We start from the raw sequence: 18826 nt of genomic DNA, 5'->3' as shown, positions 1-18826 counted from the left end.
AGAAGGGAAAGGTAGAGGACACAGGCAAAGAGAGACAGACAGCCCAGGACAGCTGCTTGTACCTTGGGTCTCATAGTAGACGATGCCGGCAAAGTGGTTGATCCCAAACTGGGTCTCGTGGTTGTTCTTGGGAGGGATGTAGTTGGCATTGAGCTTGTGCTGGGAGTTCAGCTTATGCAGCATGGTGGTGTCTGTGCCCTGTGGGAACCGAGGGGCAGCTGCCGAGCCCACCCCTTCCCCCACTGCTTTCCCTGCTCCACGTCTTTGCACCCTCCTCTTTTACTTTTTTTTCCAACACTTCTCTCTCCTTTATTTATACCTCCAGAGGAGCTTTCTGATCCTCCATTTCTCCATCTGTTAAGTAGGTGAATGGGAACCAGACAACCTTGAGAGTTCACTCCAGTAGAGGAAATCTATTTTCCATGATTAGAATCACCTCACCTTCCCTTATCTCCAAGACAGAGAAAGGAACCATTTTTTAAGCACCTGTTTTGGGCCAGTTGCATTCTCAGATTTGCATTGTTTGGTCCAGAACCCAATGGACTATAGGGGATTCCTAAATGTTAGAGGAATGCACTTAGATTGATCCCAGAGCAACCCTGAACCATTTTTGCAGATGAGGACATCTGAGGCTCAAAATGGGGAGGGGACCTGCCCATGCCCCGGCCAGCGGGCAGCAGCCACAGGATGCCACCCTGCTGCAGGCCCACCTTGGGGAACTTGCTCTCCTCATCGATGAGGGAGATGATGTTCATGGGCCTGTTGGCAATCATGTCCAGGGCGTCCTGGTTGTCGGTGAACTCAATGTGCAGCCAATCGATGCTCTCCAGGTCATACTCCTCCTGCTCCAGCTTGAACACATGGCGCACAAAGAACTGCTGCAGGTGCTCATTGGCGAAGTTGATGCAGAGCTGCTCGAAGCTGCAGGAGCACAGGGGGTGGGATTGAGAGGTCAGGCCCCAGCTCTGACCCATGAGCAGTGTGACCTTGGGCAAGTCACTCCCATCATCGGTCTCCAACCTCTGATGTGGGGCTGGATTACCACGTCTAACCTCCCCAATGCATGGAAGAGAACACTGAGGCCAAGAGAGGACAAAGGACTTGCCCAAGGTCCTTAGTGAGTCAGGAGGAGAGTAAAGGCTAGAACCCAGGGCTCAGGACCCAGTCCCCCAGTTTTCCCTGCATGTCCAGGCTCGTGGGAAGGGCTGGAGGCAGTGCTGGCAGATGGGCACATAAACCCCTGGGAGAGCACCCAGGAGGAGAAGACGCAAAACAGTGAGGGGGCAGACCATAAAGAGATCTCAAAAGCATCAGCAATGGAAAGTGGATTCGAGGTTACCAGAGGTTGGGGTAAGGGAGAATGGGGAGTTACTGCCTAGTAAATACATGGTTTCTGCTTGAGACGATCAAAAAGATTGTGCAATGAATGATGGCAATGGTAGCACAAAATTGTAAAAGTCATCAATGCAATTTAATTGTACACTTAAAAATGATGAAAATGGCAATTTTTATGTTATATACATGCTGCCACAATTAAAAAAAAATTAAGTGTCGACAGGTGGTGGGCAAGTAGGACTGGAAAGATTCGTCAAGCAGAGTCCTGACTGCTGACACTACTAAGGCTTTCCCAGGCGACACTTTGTTTATTCAATGTGGATGTTTTGGTGGGGGGTGGGTGGTGGTGCTTTGAGACATCTGAACATTACAGAAACTGAAGTGACTTGCCAGGGGCCCCAGAGCTGGGGAGCGGGGCAGAGCTGGCTATCTTCACCCCAGGAGCCACCCGAGCCTGCTCCATCCATCAGCCCCTCACATGACCCCTAAGAAGTGCAGGACCCCAAGAGCCACTCAAGCTTGGCTCAGGCCCTGCTCAGGTGTCACCTGCTTCGAGGGACCTAGCAGCTTGGACACTGGGCAGATCAGCAACGGCTGGTGGGGCCAGGAGACCAGGGGGCCTCCCGCGTGCCCAGGACAGTGCACGAGTGCCCCCTCCCTCCACCTCGCTGGCCTGGCCTGACCCTGGGGAGGGCAGGGAAGGGGACAGGATGGGAAGAGGGAGAGAAGACCACTGGAATGGCACAAGTCCAATTTTCCAGCAGCCTGGGGGAGAGTGATTGGGGCCAACCAGATGTGGATAAAGGGAGAAATGTGATGTTTTTCATGTCACAGTTCACACAAGGCAGAGCCCCCACCTGTTCACAGAAAAGTTCTCAAATCCAAAGATGTCCAGGAGGCCGATGGATCGGCGAGAGTTCTTCACTTCCTGGGAGGGGGGCTTGTAAATCGCCGCATTGATCTTGTCCACGATCCACACAAAGAGCCGCCCGTAGATGCCCTGAAAGGCGGCTGGGTCAGCAGGCCCTGGGCCAGCCACACCCTCCCCGGGAGAAAGGGCAGGCTCCCGTCTCCACCTTCTAGACCCGTCCTGGCCTCACTTCAGCCCCTTTGGTGGAACAGGCTGGTTGAAACCTCCTAGTCTGTCCTCAAGATATTCCCTCTGCCTGTTGCCCCCTTGCCTGTTTGAACAATTCCTACTCATTCAAACTCCGCTGAGATGTCAGCTGCTCCCCGAGGCCTTTCCTGACACCACAGGCTGGGAAGGATCCCTGCTTTGGGCTCCCACCTCTCTGCCTGCCTCCAGCTCCCCAATCAGCTCTGAATACCTCGAGGGTCCCAGAGCAATGGAGGGCCTCAGTGGTGGCAAATGCATGACTGTAGAAGCAGGAAGGACTGTGGCCTTTCCCTAGCCCCGTTAAGTCTTCTGCAGAGAGACCAGAGAGGGTGTCCCCTGGGCTGTGTACAGCTCAGCGGGAGCAAGTGTCCAGAAAATATGATCCAGAGAGAAGGCCAAGGGGCTGGAGGTCAGAGCAGACCAAGGTTCGAGGTCTGAGGGGACGAGAGCTGGGAGGTCCCTGGAGAGCACAACCCAGCCCCTTGTGGGATGGATGGAAAGGCTGGGGCTCAGGAAGAGACAGGGGCCCGCTCAGGTCCCAAAGAGAGTCGGGGGCTGGAGCCTGGACTCTGGGCTCCACCCGGCCCTGTGGACTCCTTGGAGCCTGCCCATCAACAACCAACCTCCCGAGGGGCGGAACGAGCAGGCGGCCCCTCCACCAACAGCCCACCTTGACAAAGGCGTCCCGCACATCCAGTGCCTGCTCCCTACTGAGTGGGGTGGACACGGTCTCCCCGCGGGTGATGAGGGTGCGGCTCGTCAGGCAGTTCGTCAGGTCTGGGGGGTTCACCTGGTGCAGACAGACAGCGTGGTGCTCACCCTGGTGACAGCCACCCCACCAAGACCTGAGCACCCCCGCCCTCCCCTTTCCAGGCCTTTGCTCAGCCTCTTCCCTCCACAACCACCAAAGCCCACTCAGATGCTGCCTGGAAGGAACTTCTCTCTTCTTAACCCTGCCTCCCCTGACCCCAGGCCCCCAGCATGTTACCTGTCCCTCCCAGCACTAGCACTCTAGACTACAAGCTTCTGGACGCTGGCCTTACTAGTCCCATTTTCCTCCCCAGAGCAGAGTCCAGTGTTTGTTAAATAGCTGACGGACAGACTCAATGCATTTGGCTCACTGGTGACAGTGTCCTTTTACCCAGGTGTGAGACTGAAGCCCAGTGAGCAGGAGTCACCCACAGGATCCCAGAGCCCAAGGTTTCACGGGGGGCCCCCACCTCAGGGCACCCCGCGTACCACACCATCCCCAGGGCCAGTGGGCCTTGGACTCCTCTTGTCTGGAGCTCCACCAGTATGGAACTGGTTCCCAGCTGGTTTCAATATGGAGCAGAACTCTCCCCTGCAGAAGGTCCCGGCTCCCACACCCCATGCCCCCATGGGGCTTGAAGTCAAAGCCATCCCTCAAGAGGAAGAGAAGGAGCTGTGGGGAAAGAAGGCTGGTACTAACCTCGAGCAGGGATGCAGCTGTGGCCAGAGACGGGGAGAAGAGAACCTCACAGGTGTCCAGGTTTTCAAACGTGCGGGCTGGTGGCAGCAAGGGGGTGCAGTGTCAGGGAGGGAGTGGGCACAGGGGGCACAGGGCCGGTCCTGGGAGGACCGGCTGCCACTCCCACTCTGATGGGGCCAGTCCTTTCCACAGAGGGCATGAGCACCAGGATTAAATACTTCTCTGATCAACATATGCTGGATGAATGTTGTCCCACAAGCCTATGAGCTCCGTGAGGGGAGGGACTGGGTATGCCCAACACCGGGCAGCATGGAACATTCAAATAGCAGATGCTGGCAGTCATGCCCCACTCCCACGGTTTCCACTCCCAGAGCTCTTGGTGGCAGCCCTGGCTCCTACGAGACAGGCTTTGTGGACGTGCCTAGCTCAGTGGCTGACACAGTCTACCCTTCCCCAAACATACCCTGCTCTCTCAGGCCTCAGGGCCTTTGCATGTTTCCCTCTGCCTGGTGCACACTTTCTCTTTGTCTCTTAATCTTAAGACTCACTAGACTGTGATGTCCTTATGGCTGGGATCAGTCATTCATTCATTGAGCAAAATTTTCAAGATCTCCTATGCTAGGCCAGGGGAAAGAGCAGACTGAGACCTTGTTCCTGCATCAGAGAATCGGCTTGGCTGTAGAAGGTCTCCAGGAAGTGTATGAGAGGACTGGGATGACCAAACAATTTCCCTTCCCTATAATTCCACCTTCCGGAAGATGACCATTCAATCACTCCCACCTTAGTATGAATTAGTCCAAAGATTTATTCTCTCCCTAAGATATCTGACCTTGAAGAAGAAACCAGATTTGGAAGTGGTCTTGAACAGATTACAGTCAACTCCTAAAATACTTTATCTTTTCATTGCTAAGGTAGAATCTCAATGATTGGGGTGGAGGGGTGCAGGGGTGGGGGGGTGGGGAACGGTGCAGACCCCTCACCCTCATACTGCAGGTTGCCCAGGTGCAGGATGGCGGCCAGGAGCTTCGAGATCTCCCAGTTCTCGGTGTCGGTGAACATGAGCACCTTCATGGCGGAACGGATGTTGGCGTACTCCTGGCTGTCCTCCCGGCCCTCACAGGTGATGCAGTTACCCTGAGGGGCAGGGGTGGGAGAGTGGGGTGCATGAGGGCTTCAGGGAGGCCATGGACACCCTCTGAGAGGCAGTGCCTGGGCCAAAGGGCCCTTTCTACCAGGCCAGGCCAGGCCAGCCTGGAGCTCTGGGCCCTCACCTCATCCAGCAAGCACCACAGCTCCTCCAGAAAATCCCTGCCCAAGCTTCTCAAGAACACAATTCCCATCTTTGGGGCCCCTGGATACCCTTCTTCCGAAGAGTGAAAGGAGCCAGGCACTGCTGCTAGGCCACTCCCTGTCACCCTGCCAGCCAGGCATAGCACCCAGGCCCTGCTATACCCCTCTGGGGAAGCTCCCTCTTATGGACTTGAACCCCCTCACCAGGAGGAGGGGGTGACTGCAGTAGGCAGGGCACCAACAGGGGGTCTCCCCAGGTCTGTGCCTACAAGACCTGTGTGTGTGTGTATGTGTGTAGCCATGTGCCAGCCAGCTACAGGAAGTGTCCAGGAAGGCTTGTCACATCCACAACCTCTACACACACGCACACACCTTTGTTTCCCTACATCCCTCAGACGTTATGGCTCACACTTGTGTCCATGTGGCCTGGCCTGACCCAGCCCCAGGCAACCAGGCACGGTCTCTCCCCAGAGCCAAGGAAGCCAGCCTGCTATGTGCGTGGCCCCCAGCTCCCCCACCCTGAGCTGGTGGTCCAGACAGCCCTGGAGTCCAGACAGCAGCCAGAGGCTGACAGCGGGCTCTGGGCTGCAGTGCCTGCACCCTGCAATCTGGGATGGCTGGCCAAGGTCCTGAAAGACTAAACTGACACAGCATGTGGGTGCAGGTAGGTCATGTGTGTGTGTGCACACGGGCGTGCGTATCTATGTGTCCTGTGTCCAGAAACGTGTCTGTGGTGAGAGTGCACCCAGATACCTGTGCAAGCAGGTGAGCCCAAATGGCCAACAGGCCCATGGCATGTACCAGCCCCAGGTAGGTGGGGGCAGGTCAGAACACAGCAGGAAGCCCACCCCACTGTCCCCACCCTCCAGGCCCAGAGCTGGGGAGGGGCTGGCCGGGGTGTCCCCTCCCCGGGGCGCCCCACCTGGGCCTCACCATGGCCAAGTAGTTATAGTCGGTGGCCTGGCCCAGGCCCAGCTTCTTCTTCTGCTCCTTGCTCATGCCCTCCAGCATGCAGTAGAACACATGGTAATTCCTTTCATCTGGGGCCTGAAAGTGTGGGCGCACGGTGTGGGGGGCCAGGAGGTCAGGGGAGGACACCATCAGTAACCAGACAGGGTCCGTGTGGGAGGGCAGAGGGAACACCTGGTTTACTACTTTAACAAATAGCTTTAATGAAAAAAAGCCCCGTCTGGTGGGCTTTTCCATGGTGGGATTTTGGGCATCAAGGCAAGCAGTCTAGGTAGGGAAGGGACCACAGAGCTAGGCTGCCTGTGTACCCCACGCTCCCCCGAGGCTGGGGGTGCCTGCTGAGCAGGTAGGGCCCCGCCCCAGGGAAGGCCCACGCGACCCCCACATCCCAGGGGCAGGGGTGCACCTGGCGACAGACACGGGACTTCTCCAGCAGGTACTGCTCGATCTTGGCGCCCTCAATGGCCCCCCGCTTGTTGAAGTGGATGTCGATGTACTTCCCGAAGCGGCTTGAGTTGTCGTTGCGGATGGTCTTGGCATTTCCAAATGCTGCAGGGTGGGTAGAGGGTCACGGGTCGGGCCAGCCCCCTCCCGACCACCTGGCCCTGCCCTCGGAGCCATGGCCCTACCTTCCAGGATGGGGGTGGCCTCCAGCACCTGCTGCTCAATCCACGAGTGCTGCCCACTGATGGCCGCCAGGAACTGCAGGATCAGCTTTGTGCTCTCCGTCTTCCCTGCCCCAGACTCCCCACTGTGCAGGAGACCCAGGGAGCCGAAGGACCTGTCACAGCCAGCATTGCCACCCCCACCCCACCCCCACACCGGCGCCTCATCCCAAGCTGCCCTGGGCTCTTCCAGAGCACCCAGCACCGTGCTCTGCCACCCCTGAAGGTAGTCTCCTTCCCCTTTGCATAGACACACCCCCTCCTTCCAAACTTGCCACAGAGAATGGCACATATTAGATGCACAATCAATACTTTGTCCTTTAGCCCTCTGCCCAGGAAAGAACAGGATCCTGTGTCAAGCAAGCCTGAGTTTTCAACTGACCAAAAAGTTAGCAGGAGCCAGCAGTGAACAGGCTGGCTTCAAAAGCTAACAGAAACTTTGGTAGTATTAATAGAGATATAAGGCCCAGGAAAGGGGAGGTGATTCTCTACATTATGCCAAAGCACCCAGTATGTAAGGTCTGGTTCTTGAAGAGCTTCACAGCATTTTCAATAGTGACAGCAATCCCAAGAGGCACTGCCAAGAGTGCAGAGCCGAAGCTCGAGGTGCTAAGCCGGAAGCTCCACCCTGGTGCTGGGCCACCCACCTGATGATGCAGCACTGGTCGCGGCTGTTGCGTTTCATGTTGAAGTAGCAATTGTCAGCGATAGCAAAAATGTGAGGGGGCATTTCCCCAATCTTCTTGTTGGTGTACTGGCGGATGTGCTCTGGCGAGTAGATGGAGAGCAGCTGGTAGGGGTTCACAGCCACCAGGATGGAGCCCGTGTATGTCTGTGGGCAACAAGGGACGGGGAGCTCACCACTCCCCATGCGGGAGGCTCTGACTCTAGAAAGTTCTCAGATTCTGCCCTGCTTTATCCTTCTGGCAGAAAGAGCACTGGCTTTGGAGTCAGGTGGACCTGGATCAGAATTCTGCCTTTGAAAGAGCTGAGGCAGGGCTTTCAGACTGGGACTGGATCAGAGCTGTGCACAATTCAATGAAGGGAGGGATGGAGTGGGAGAAGAGGGAGGGAGGAGCTCTAAGCCTCGACTTCATTGTCTTTATCTGTAAAATGGGCATAATGTGACTGTTTATGAAGATTAAAGGAGAAGGTCTATTTTAAAATTCATAGCACACAGTAGGTAATCCTCAAATGTTGGCTTCTACCTTTGTCCCCAAGTCCTGCATCCCAAATTTTTGGAGTGAAATTCACAAACTCTGCTATGTCCAGACTGGAAGCTGGACTGGTGAGGGGGGGAGTGAGAACCAAGCTCTAAAGAGCTTAAGGGGCTTGTCTTGGAGGACTGGGGGTGGGGGTGGGGGGTGCCCAGTGTCTGCCACACTGGCCCAGGGCAGAGGGGCCCCTGAGTCCTGGGGACCCAGCACTTCCAGTCATCCTGGGCAGCAAAAGGAGACATGGTCTGCTCCCCACCACCACCCCCCAGCCACCAGGGCAGAGGGAGGCACTCAGGAGTTACTCTTCCCTCCTCCCAGCCTCCCCCATCCCCATCTTGAAAAGGTCAGGCCCAGCCTATAATTGGTGATGGATATATTGACATTTGAGCCCTGGAGAGGCTGAAGAAAGATGGGACCACACAGGGGAGGTGGCAGCCCCGTTCCTCCTGCCCAGGCTCAGTGCATCACTCCAGAGCCGCAGCCACACCCCAGCAGCCTCAGCCCACCGTGGCCATGCTGGGAAAGCACTGCTGTCGGCGCTGCAAGCCAGGGGAAGCCACCCCCAGGACCAGGGGGCTGTGTAAAGCATTCCTAGGCTGGATGCCTGACCCAGCTCTGGCCCCCCTGGTCCATGAGACCTGCCCAGTCACTGCCCCACTCTGGGCCGAGGAGGACTCTTCTCTCCCTCCCAAATCTCTTTCTCCATGCAGCCCACAGCCAGGTGCAGGCAGGGGGCAATTTCCACCCAGCCAAGGCTGGGTGGGTGACTGGCTGGGTGGCAAGAGCCCAAGCAGGAAGAGATGGAGGCATGGTGGGGGGAGCAGCCAGGACAAGCAAACAAGCCTGGAGCCGGAGCCAGGGCTGGCGGCTCTCGGTGCCACACTCACCCGCCCTCCGCAGCTGGTCTGAGGTTGGAAGGTGCCGGAGCAGGAGAAAGGGAGCTGGTGAGTGAGGAATTGGGGAGACAAGGGCATTCCCCACGAACATCACCCCACAGGGTGTGGAACAATTTCTCAGATGAGGACCTGCTACTCCCAGCCCACCCGGCTGTACCCCCAGACCCCTCAGTCACCCTCTAGCTGTGGGAACTAGACTCTGGGCTCCTGGGCAGGGAACCTGCCCCAGACTAGGAATCAGATAGAAGTAACATCCTTTTGGCAAATCACTTCACTTCTCCAAGCTTCAGTTTGCTCATCTGTAAAAGGGGACAGTTAACGCCCACCTCCCAGAGCCTTCGCAAAGACTAAAGGGCATAACTTTGATGGGTGTCTGGCGCAGAGTGGCCACCATGAGTGCCCCCTTCCTTTCTTTCAGTATTTATTAATAATTTGACTCTCAATCATCTGGCCCGTGATCACTGCATGGCATAACGCTGACTCTATGCTTTCGTTCAAAGCCCCTTACTGAGGCAGCAGGGAGGCTGACAGCTACACAGCTGGGTGCCAAGGAGGGGGAGCTCCTAGAAGGCACCTGGATCCCTCGAGGGGAGATGTTGGGGGGGGGTGGTGTCGAGACAGAGGGCTCATCATCAGCTGGTGCGGAGCAAAGAGGCGTGAAAGGGCGTGACATTTGGGAGGCCTGCTAGAGAAAGGTCGCTCTGGCCACTGTGGAGGATGAATGGCAATCACCGGGGCTGGAGGCCATCATGCTATTTCAGAGTCTAATGACCCAGCCAACAGAGGTGTCAGAGCCAGACACAGGGTGCCCCGAAGAGCAGGCTTGGCGTCCAAGCAGGACAGGGGCAGTGCGGGAAAGGGACATGGGGTTGTTGGGGCCTGGGCCCTCTTCTCAACCCAATACACAACACCCGCCCCCAGAAGGCCTCTCCCACCCAGGGTGCCACCACTTTCTCCACGACTTTCTCCACTCCACCTACAGCCCAGAGCACGCTCCTGAGCACCATACTCCTTAGCCCCCTGCCTCGCGGACATCCTCCCTTGATGTCTACCAGCACGTCCTTCCCGCCACACCTGCTCCTCTTCAGCCTTCCCAAATCAACAAATGGCACCATCCCCATGCATGGCCCAGTGTGGAGACCAAGGAGGCCCCTCAGCACCTCCCTCTCCTTCCCATTGGCCCACTGTCCTCCATCCATGGCCCACCATCATCTCCTGAGCATACCATTGCAGTGGTCTCCCACTGGGATCCCCACTTCCACACTCACCCCCCTACAATCTGTCCTCTGCTCAGAGCCCAGGGTGAGCTTTAGAAAAAACTGACCATGTCATTCCCCAGCATTCAGTTTACAAGCACCACACTCAGTCCCTGCTGTCTCTGGTTAGGACCTCACTCCCACGTGCCTCTTCACCTGGCTAACTCCTACTCATCCTTCAGGACCAAGTTCCAATGACACCTCCTCCAGGAAGCCAGGCACCCTGTCCCAGATGCCCCTTCACATCCCACATATGCCCCTCTGCTTCACTCACCTGACTGATTTGTGGCCTCTGTGCCCCCTTCCCCCACCAGCCTCATTCTCCTCCCTTTACCCAGGGCTCATAGATTTAGCTCAGGAAGGTTTGCTGAGTGACTAAATTAATGACTGGAGAAGAAACTGAGTGAGCCCCAGAGGCTTCTGTCCACAGGAAGCAACAGTGAGAGGAGTGGAAGTGCCAGGCCCATCAGAAACACCGAGGCCACCTGCGCTGTCCTGCCCATGCTGACAGGAAGGACGGGCAGGGGGTGCAGCTGAGAGGATGCATAGAGCAGTGTGGAAAGTCATGCCACAGTGTGTGTGTCTGTGTGTGCGTGTGTGTATATGTGCGTGCATGCGTGTGTGAGATTTGCAGGCACATCCTTCTCTTACATAAGAAATTAGTAAGAGGGGTCCTCTCTCTGGTGGGGGGAAAACGTTTCAATTTTGCCACACTTATGCCCATATAACAATAAATAATAATAATAATAATAAAAGGAGGCCTCTTTCTTCTTGAGGAGGCCCCTCCCCAGCAAAAGGGCCAGGACAACTCAATTGCCAGTGAGACCGCTACTGGGTGCAGGACTTCACAGCCTCCTGCAGCTTTCACTCCATCGCTTCCTTTACTCCTCAGAAGGCCACTGAGAGTCCCGTCATGACCCCCTTTCCAGGCGGGAGAACTGCGCCTGCAGTTGGAGGGACTTGCCCCGGCCACACAGCGGATAAGAGATGGCGGAATGAGATGAATGAGGGACTCTGGCACCAGAGCCGCAGCTCCTGCTTCTGCAGCTGTGCTCCCCCAAATCCCAGCAGTGCACCTGCAGGGCCCGGGAAGCTGGCAGCAGGGGTTTGGGAAGAAGAGTGAGGAGGCTTGGCCCCCTGGTGATGAGGCCCAGGCACTTCCCAACTTCTCTGGGTCACAGTGCCCGTCTGTCCCCTTAGACCCTCAGCACCGCCCTCTGAGGCCCTTTTGGTCCTCTCTCCTAAGGCTCCACAGTCAGCAAAGGGTTAATTCCCAACTACCAAGCAAGGGCCTCTTGTTCAAGTCTTCAGTAATAAAACCTGTCTGTGGGAGATAAGGAGCTATTCCCAAGCCAAGGACCTGGCACAGGAGGTCCCCAGGCAGAGATCAGGGAGCCTCTCTGGGGCCAGGGACATAGCCAAGAGATTTGGCAGTAATCAATTCCACTCAAACCCAGCTTCCTCCAGGAAGCCCCCCAGGCCTGCCATCTCTGGACCATCTCCTTCAGCAGGCTGTGGAGGCCAAGACTCACGTCCTGGGACTCACACACCTTTGCAGAGTCATGGAGGTGCTCACCCCATGAAATCTACCCCCTGTGCCCAGAGAGAGTCAGGGACTCCCAAAGGCCACATGCCAAGGCCTGGACCCAGGCCTGCCCTTCCCAGACCAGGGCCACAGCCTCTGCTTGGCCTCAGGAAGCCCTGGTCCCCAAACCAGCCATCTACTCCCTGCAGGACCCAGGGATGAACTTGGTCTCTGGAATTGCCCAGTGAGGGGGCCTAGGTAGCCTTGGAGTGATCTGTGGGGCTGCTTTGTGGCCCTAGCATGCTGTCCTTCCGGTTCCTGGGGACAGGCCAGCTGGAGGCAAGCAAGCCCAAGGCAGAGAGTCTGGGACAGAGCGTCCACCTGGCCTGAGGCTGTGAGCTGGCCAGGGGCGGGGGCCAGCCTCCTGGTAACCTGAGGAAATCCTGGGTGCGTAGAGCTGCTGCCCAGAGTAACCCAATCCCTGCAGCGACTGGGGGTTGCCATGGTTAGGGCAGGTACAATTTCTGGGTGGAACGACAGCCTGGTTACTTCTTAAAAGCCCTGCTCCAATCCTACCTCATCACCAAGCACAGAATCATGATTCTGCAAATCCAGCAAACCTCTTTGAATCCTGCAATTCTTGGGCATGGATCCTCAGACCAACTGACACCCAGAATCTTAGGGCCATGAGCTTTCAGAGCTGGGGACCTTCTGGGTCCTAACAATGAGTCCCCAAATAAGAAGGCAGCTCATACACCCCCCCTCAGTTCTTTCCCCTACCCCTCCATAAGGGATGGCCCCGTCCCCTTCCCACTCCTCCATCCCTCACCCAGAAAACAGGCAACTTCTCATGGGGCAAATGGTGCCAATCTCAGAGTTTTCTGGAGAATCCACAAACCTCTGGAATTGTTTTCTGTGATCTCATAGTCAGTCTCCCCAAAGACATAGTGTCCAGGCTGAGCTCTCCGCTAGCTGCCAGAGTCTGAATTTATCCTCCTGAAAATTTTACAGACAGTACTCACTGTTCCCAGACTGTCTGAAGATTTTTCCTCCCCTCTCCCTTACGAAGCCTGCCTTTGCCTTTGTTCCTTAACTCAGCCTACCAATTGACTCCCTCAAATGTAAGGAACCAATTTGCCTGCAAAATAACTAAACACATGCCTCTGAGTTACTCTCAGACATTGGTTTGGATGGAGGAGGGGTTGAGTTCCTGTGGGGGACAACTCCCATCTCACCCAGCTCCTCCCCTGTGAAGGGGGCCCTCAGCCTCTCCTGACGGGGACGGGACCTCGAGATCAGGCCTCAGCACAGGTGCAATGACTCGGCGTCAGCTCTGGCAGACAGGTGGGCAGGCAGACCCCCCACTTGCCTTCAGAACCAAGTGTTAGGTTGTGCCCAGGCCTGGGTGAGTGGCCACACAGAGCTCCCCAGGATCCACCTGTGTCCACTTCTCCAGAACTAGGGTGGACACCCCAGCAGGCCTCCATGGGGTGTCTCTGCCCTGGGCTGTACTACTAGCTCCAGCACTCTGGTTGCTGGCACTGATCACTTCTGGAGGTGCCACCTGTGCCCTGCCCCGCTCAGGGTTCAGGGGGGAGGGGCTGGGAGAGGGAAAGAATGAGAGGGGTTTTGTCAGTGCTAAAGGGCTCCCTGAAAAAGCCATGTGTTGTGCCTACAGCAATAGACATCAATGTCCTGGTACAATCTCCCCTTGGGAGCCTGAAGATGGGCAGAGGGACACAGGGTGGGGAACACAGCTGAGGGCCACTCTGGCAGCTAAGAGGCCATTCCAGGGCTTCAGAGGGGGCTGGGCCTCTGGCCCCAAGAGCTCCTTGCTGAGATTCCTCAGGGATGGCACCCAGGGCTCCCTCAGACATTTCCAGCCCCATCTACCCAACTCGCCTTCATGGTCCTGAGACGCTGAACCCACTGCCCCTGCCCCCACCTCGCATGGTTCTGCTCAAGCCTCTGTCCATGCAGTGCCCTCTGCCTGAACGCTGTCTCTACCAGCTGGACTCATCCACAGCCAGGGGCCCTCCCCCCACTCCCTCAGTACCTGCTCTGACTTCCCTTAGGCACCCATCACCCACCCCTCCCCCAAGAATGCCAGCCTGCCCTGGGCCTGGGACCCAGAAGTAATCCAGCCCTGCTGGACCCTCAAGGGACCCTCTCCTGCTCTCTTTGTTGCAGCCACACACCCATTCATGGTTTCCTTCTCCCTGAGCTGCTTGGGGGTGGGGCTGGGTCAGACGCATGCAGTGACTGACCCCCAGCACATAGCTCTGGACCTGACTAAACCTTATGAGGCCTCAGTTTCCCTGTCTGTAAAATGGGCTATTGGACTAGAACAGCAGTTCTCAGAGTGTGGTCCAAGGACCCATTCAGGAGGTCTGCAAGGTCTTCTCTTTTCCATCTACATCTCTGGTGAGGCCAGATTTTCTTCATACACTTCAATCAAAGCAACATTAGCACATCAGATTGGATGCAAAGAAGATACAGGAATCTAGCTGACTTCTATGAAGCCAGACACTAAAAACTTTGAAAAAATTGTAAAACAATGCTACTGTTCTCACTAATTTTTTTGTTTCAGCAAATATAGTTATTTTTCATATAAATACGCTATTCACATAATGGATTTATTGTGGTTATTTTTAAATGAATTAATAAATATTTTTTAAAGTTTCTCAGTTTTAATTTTTTATACGGTAAATACCAATAGATATAACCCACATAAATAAAAGCTCTTTGGGGTCCTCAATAATTTTTTGAGAGTATAAAGGGTTCTGAAACCAAAAAGTTTGAGAACCTCTGGACTAATTTGTCCCCATGGGCCCTTCTTGTTCTGATGTCCTTTGAGCTCACCCTCTTGAGATAAATTCTCTCTTAGGGGTGAAAGGATCTTTACTTGTCCTCTTGAGTGTCAAGGTGGAGGAGGGTGGTGTGTCTGGGACTAGTTCTAATGTCAAGGTTTTGGGGGCTGGGGGAACATGCTCACTCCTCCATTGCCTTCCTGAGGATACAGACCCCGGACCCATTCTCTCTTGGCCTTGAGGATCCGAGGGCAGGTCCCGATCCCATAATACACCCGGGAGGGCAGCAGTTCCCTCACCCCTGGGCAAGGCACTAAGCCCCACACTGACCCTGCTCTGCCTTCCCAGAGGTCTCAAGGCCTTAGGAAGTCACGGGAACCTGTGGTGCAAACGGCCCCTTCCCCAGCCACAGACCACGCAAGCCACGGCCCAAAGAGAGGGTGAGCGACAGACTGTGCAGCCGCGGGCAGGCGAGTCCCCGGCCCCGGTGGCCTGCAGCAGGCCTGGCTGTCCCTGGGGGTGCGGGCGTGGGGGGGGGGGGGGGGCGACACTCACGTAGATGAGGTGGTCCCGGTAGCGGATGAGCAGGTTGCGCAGGATGCCCGCCTCGTTCAAGTCCCCCAGGCGGATCATGTCCTCCACGCCGTGGACAGACGTGGGATGCATGGGCTTGATGTGCGTGGCGTTCTGCGGGGAGATCCAGTGTTCCTGCGGGGAGGTATGGGCCACCCCGTCAGGTGGCTCTCTGGGGCCGAGGCTGCGCGACCTCAACAAGGGTCTCGTCCTCTCGCTGCCCAACACCATCCATTCTATCACGTTTGCGTCTATGAGGATGGTGCGGCATCGCCCAGCCCCAAGGACGACTCCTCCTCCTCTCAGGTTCTCTCTGCAGACCTGAGGAGTGGGCAGGGCAGGGACTTTGGCCCCACCTTACAGCTGTCCTTAAGGGGATCAGACTTCTGCCCATCACTCTGCAGGATGGAGTGGCAAGTGTAATGATTGGAGTTAGGCTGACTTGGCTTCAAATCCAGGCTCTGGTGAACAAGTGCATGAAAAGTAATTTCAGATAGTTTCAAGAATAAATGAAAACAGGCATATCATCCCAACAGCTACTTTAGACAGGGTGGTCCAGGACCACCTCTCTGAGGAGGTGACACTGGAGCTGGGACCTGAATGACGAGAAGGAGATCACTATGAGATGTGGAGCAGAAAGAATTCCAGGCCCAGGGAGCAACAAAAGCAAAGGGCTCTAAAGCTGCTGAGGGTCTGACACATTCAAGGAAAAGGCAGAAGACAGCGCAGTAGCAGTGGAGATAGGGAGAAGAGGACCCATTCAAGATACGGTTCATCGGTCTTATTGATGAGGTATGTGGAGCAGTGGGTGAACATTCAGTACCTGTGAGCTGAGGGTGAAACTCCACCCTCTCTGTGAGTCAACCTTCCCAGCTCCCGCTACTCTCCCCTGCAATATCTCCTGCTGCCACAAGGTGGCAGGCGGCTGGGCATCTGGGCAATAGCATCAGCTCTTTCTAGAAGCAGGAGAGCTTGCAAAGTCCGGACTCAGGCTAGCTTCCATTTCCTCAGTGCTCTGGAGCCTCCCCTCCCTCTCCAGCACCTTCTCCACACAAATGCTAGCCTCTCAGAGAAGTGAGAATCAGACTGGTGTTCTGTGGTGTGGCCACAGCCTGAGCAGAGCCCCCCTCGGCCCTCTGGGGTCCTCTCTCTGTTCCCAAATGCCAGGACCAGACAGGCACTTGACTTTTGGGGGGGAAAGGGAACCTTTCTGCCACCTCCAAGCTCAAGCCTTCAGACTTGCTAGGTAGGCATGATGGACATTTCATGTCCTCCCACACCTGCTCTCTGGGATAATCATCCCCAACAGCCAGATACCAGCAGGCATCTGGACATCAGCCCCCACCCCCCACCCCGATCCAACCAGTCACCCAGTCCTGCCTATTCAACCCTATAAAGGGTTGAGCTTGAGCCCCCACCCTGACCCAGTCTACCCTCTCTCAGCTGGCCTGGCCCCTGCCTCTTGCTGTCCTCCACCTTACCTCCAGCTTTCCCCTCCAACTCCTGGTCCATCTGGAAGTTTCCTCAAGCACCCGTCTGACCCTGTCACTCTGGGCCTTGAGCCCTTCCCTATCTCTCCCCATCCCTGCTCCACAGCCTGACATTCAAGGCCTGTGTGAGCTGGACACAGGGACTTCTAGCCTGTGCTCCAGCCACCCACTATACTTTCAAGGCAGGGAAGGTTGGTCTCACTTCCCTCTGGGGTCACTCTGTGACTTTGCTCGTCTTGTTCCCTCTACTTTTTTTTCTTCTCAGCCTTTAAAGCTCAGCTCTGATGTTTCCATTTCCAAAGCCTTCCCTGACAGTACTTCCCAGGCTCCACCTGTGCCACCCACCCCCCTCCACCCCATGGTGTGCCAGGGGCCCCCTCTGGGCTCCCATATCACCTGGGTCTCTCTCTGAGCAAGACAGTGGTCACACTTGGTCACCATTGTCTGAGGGCAGTTCTGACCCCATCTTCCCGATGTGCCCCAAGGCTGGGAGCTCGTGGAGGCCAGATTCTACGTCGGATACATCCATGATCCATGTGCCTCACATGGGGCTGGGCACAAGTGACGTGCCAGGGAATCTGATGGGACAGATGGCTGGCAAGCAGCTGCTGGGGATCAAGTCTGAATAGAAACAGAAGTCCTGGTGATGAAGAGGCCCCAAAAGTGAGTGAGGCCCCTTCACTTTACATGAGAAAGCTGGAGCTCAGAGCAGTATGGCAGCCTGCCAAAGGCCGTCAGAGGGATCAGGGACAGGGCTGGCCTGAGCCCACAACCCTAGTTTCCCAGGCATTCCCAGCACCTCCTGGGCCAGGAGCATTTCTGTCCAGGTCAGGCCCTTACACAGCCCTCCCCAAGGCAGGAGTGGACTGAGTGGTGAGGTAGAAGAACCTGCCTGGGCTTTCCAGTCCTGTGTGGAACATTCCTCTCTCCTGGGCTCCCTATTTCCCAAGAAAAACAAATCCAGTTGGAAAATTCCCTCTGCCTGGCCCCAGCATGGGCCAGAGAGGAGAGGGCTCCTGGGCAGACTGCCTGCCTACCCCCTCTTCCCCGCCTCTGCCCCCCACAGTTCTTCCCCCACAACAGTTCACCCAGAGGTCTAGAGGTAGGTTCTGCCCCCGTGTGACCCTGTAACCCTGTGCAAGTCACTTGACTTCCCTGAGTCTCCATGACCTCATCTTTAAAGTTATGTAGATTTTATATATATTATAATCCTAATAGCCGTCTGTTATAATAACTGTCCCTTCTTCCTGGGGATGTTGGGAGGACTAATTGATACAAAGCCAACCTTTGCTGATGGCTTACTTGGGCCAGGTCTGCAAAGCACTGGTGCCTTATAAATGCCCAACAAGTGCTGGGCATTATTACTCTAATGCTTTCTAGTTTTACAAAGGAGCTATTTGCCTCTGTTTGTTACTCATAACATCACATAACGGAGAATGACTCACTCTACTTTACAAGTGAGGAGTCAGACTCAGAGAGGTAAAGTAACTTGCCCAGGGCTGCACGATCATTAAACGGCAGAGCTGGGCCTCTCCCCACTCTATCCTGCACGGCGGGGCCTCTGACCGAGGTCACCACCCCTCAGCTCAAAGTGCACAAGCACCTATGACATGGGCCGAAGTGTAACCCGGGCAGAAAGCAAGGCCTGGCCCGTAAGGAATGCCAGTGAGAGGGAGAGAGCACGGCCAGTTGCAGGGGCTGGAAACTTAGGGAAAGGGCCATCCTGGGGCTGAGCTGGAGGGGCAGGGGCGACGTGCTATGCAGAGGAACGGAAAAAGGGGTGGATCTGGCAATGGGAATGGCTTGGGCAAAGAGCCTTAGGATTCCAGTGACGTCTGAAACCATAATCTTTTATTCATTCATTCAGCCAGTGTTTACCCAGAACCTTCTCGGGACAAACCTTATGCTGAGATCTAGGGAACCAGAAGTAACTCACCTGGTCCCTGTCTTCAAGTTGCTGGGAGAATGTGGGAATGATGGATGGGCAAAAGATGATGGCCTGGGATTGGGGTGGGCAAATGAGGGTGGGAAAGGCTTTGTGGAAGAGGGGCACAGAAGCAGCCAGAAGCTTTGGGGTCTGCTCCTCCTCCTTCTATAGCCCCTACTTTCAGGGCTGTGGTGGGGGCAGGGAAGGAGGGGACCTCTGGGATCCAGTAACACAGAGTTACGGGACACCATCTGACATGCAACATGAGCTGGTGAAACTCAAGTCTGCGGGCAGAGATCCAGGCCC

General features: G+C 55.9%; 1 protein-coding gene across 10 annotated transcripts in view; it reads right to left on the bottom strand.

The window, feature by feature from the left end:
* The window catches only part of MYO7A (myosin VIIA), an 83113-nt gene that overhangs the window by 47510 nt on the left and 16777 nt on the right, over positions 1 to 18826 (bottom strand). For all 10 annotated transcript variants that reach the window (XR_005217503.1, XR_005217504.1, XM_037840785.1 and 7 more), the window contains 11 exons: positions 15086 to 15238; positions 7474 to 7658; positions 6791 to 6912; positions 6568 to 6710; positions 6126 to 6239; positions 4883 to 5036; positions 3903 to 3979; positions 3123 to 3242; positions 2193 to 2335; positions 711 to 921; positions 63 to 198 (listed from right to left, as the gene is read on the bottom strand). Coding sequence is in view for 8 of the 10 variants with exons in the window: in XM_037840785.1 (XP_037696713.1) it covers positions 63 to 198; positions 711 to 921; positions 2193 to 2335; positions 3123 to 3242; positions 3903 to 3979; positions 4883 to 5036; positions 6126 to 6239; positions 6568 to 6710; positions 6791 to 6912; positions 7474 to 7658; positions 15086 to 15238 (1558 nt within the window). In the remaining 2 variants the exon portion in view is untranslated. The remainder of the gene's footprint in view (positions 1 to 62; positions 199 to 710; positions 922 to 2192; positions 2336 to 3122; positions 3243 to 3902; positions 3980 to 4882; positions 5037 to 6125; positions 6240 to 6567; positions 6711 to 6790; positions 6913 to 7473; positions 7659 to 15085; positions 15239 to 18826) is intronic.

Source organism: Choloepus didactylus, chromosome 6 (assembly GCF_015220235.1).
Source record: "Choloepus didactylus isolate mChoDid1 chromosome 6, mChoDid1.pri, whole genome shotgun sequence".
Lineage (NCBI taxonomy): Eukaryota > Metazoa > Chordata > Mammalia > Pilosa > Megalonychidae > Choloepus > Choloepus didactylus.
This window is presented reverse-complemented; position numbering and strand designations above follow the sequence as displayed.